General features: G+C 39.1%; 1 protein-coding gene across 1 annotated transcript; it reads right to left on the bottom strand.

Annotated features, from left to right (window-relative positions):
- Window positions 1-176: 176 nt before the first annotated feature.
- On the bottom strand, window positions 177-517 carry SARC_08134 (hypothetical protein; the record flags this gene model as incomplete). The annotated part of the gene is made up of 2 exons (XM_014297895.1): window positions 177-211; window positions 250-517. Coding segments are annotated over 2 exons (303 nt in total), but the record flags the coding sequence as incomplete, so codon positions are not given.
- Between the last annotated feature and the right edge of the window lie 317 nt (window positions 518-834).

The raw sequence follows: 834 nt of genomic DNA, 5'->3' as shown, positions 1-834 counted from the left end.
AATAATATGGAATATATATAATATATATATATGCAATATATATATATATTATAAATAATATATATATAAAAAATATATATAACACTCACACACACACATATATATATATATATATATATATATATATACGTAAACATATACGTATTCCACATGTACACATACACACACACTCACACCTACACATCCACACCATCCACACCTTTGAGACGATCTTATAGCTCTCATGCAGTAGCTTACTTCCCCACGTACCCTTGCGAGTGAGTTTGGGTAGAGTTGGGGGTGCGGGTGGTTTGGGTGGAGGTGGTGACGGCGGGGGCGGCGGTGGCTGCACTTCACTGACCACCGGAGGAGGAGGAGGTTCGTGTGCATGAGTTGGTACCGGCTCCATCCCGGAATCCATCCCGGTATGGTGGTGTGTGCTGCTATTACTGTACTGTTGCGCTATACTATTGCTGGTCTTGTTGTCACTGTTGCTGCGCTGAGTGGTGTGGGGCGCGCGTGGCTCGCTGTGTGAGTCCTGGGGAGAGACAGATTAATGAAAATTAAATAATTTAGTACTAATGGACAGAGACATTTTATTAATAAATAATAAATTTAGTGTTAATGGGCAGAGACAAATCATTAACAAGTGGTAAAGTATTAATGGGCGGGGACAAATTAATAATAATTAATCAATTAAATAAAATTAGGCAGAGATTAAGGAATAGACGTCGTTAAAATGAGCCATGATTCCGTTAACGATAAGTCTGTTCTGAGTTTTGTCCTGTTGACACTAGCATAAAAATAAAAATTAGGATTTGTAGTCCAGACCGGCATTTAAAAATAGGGTTGCCT

The sequence above is a fragment of the Sphaeroforma arctica genome, assembly GCF_001186125.1.
Source record: "Sphaeroforma arctica JP610 unplaced genomic scaffold supercont1.703, whole genome shotgun sequence".
NCBI classification, from domain to species: domain Eukaryota; class Ichthyosporea; order Ichthyophonida; genus Sphaeroforma; species Sphaeroforma arctica.
The sequence above is the reverse complement of the archived record's forward strand: the minus strand, read 5'-3'. Positions and strand labels throughout refer to the sequence as shown.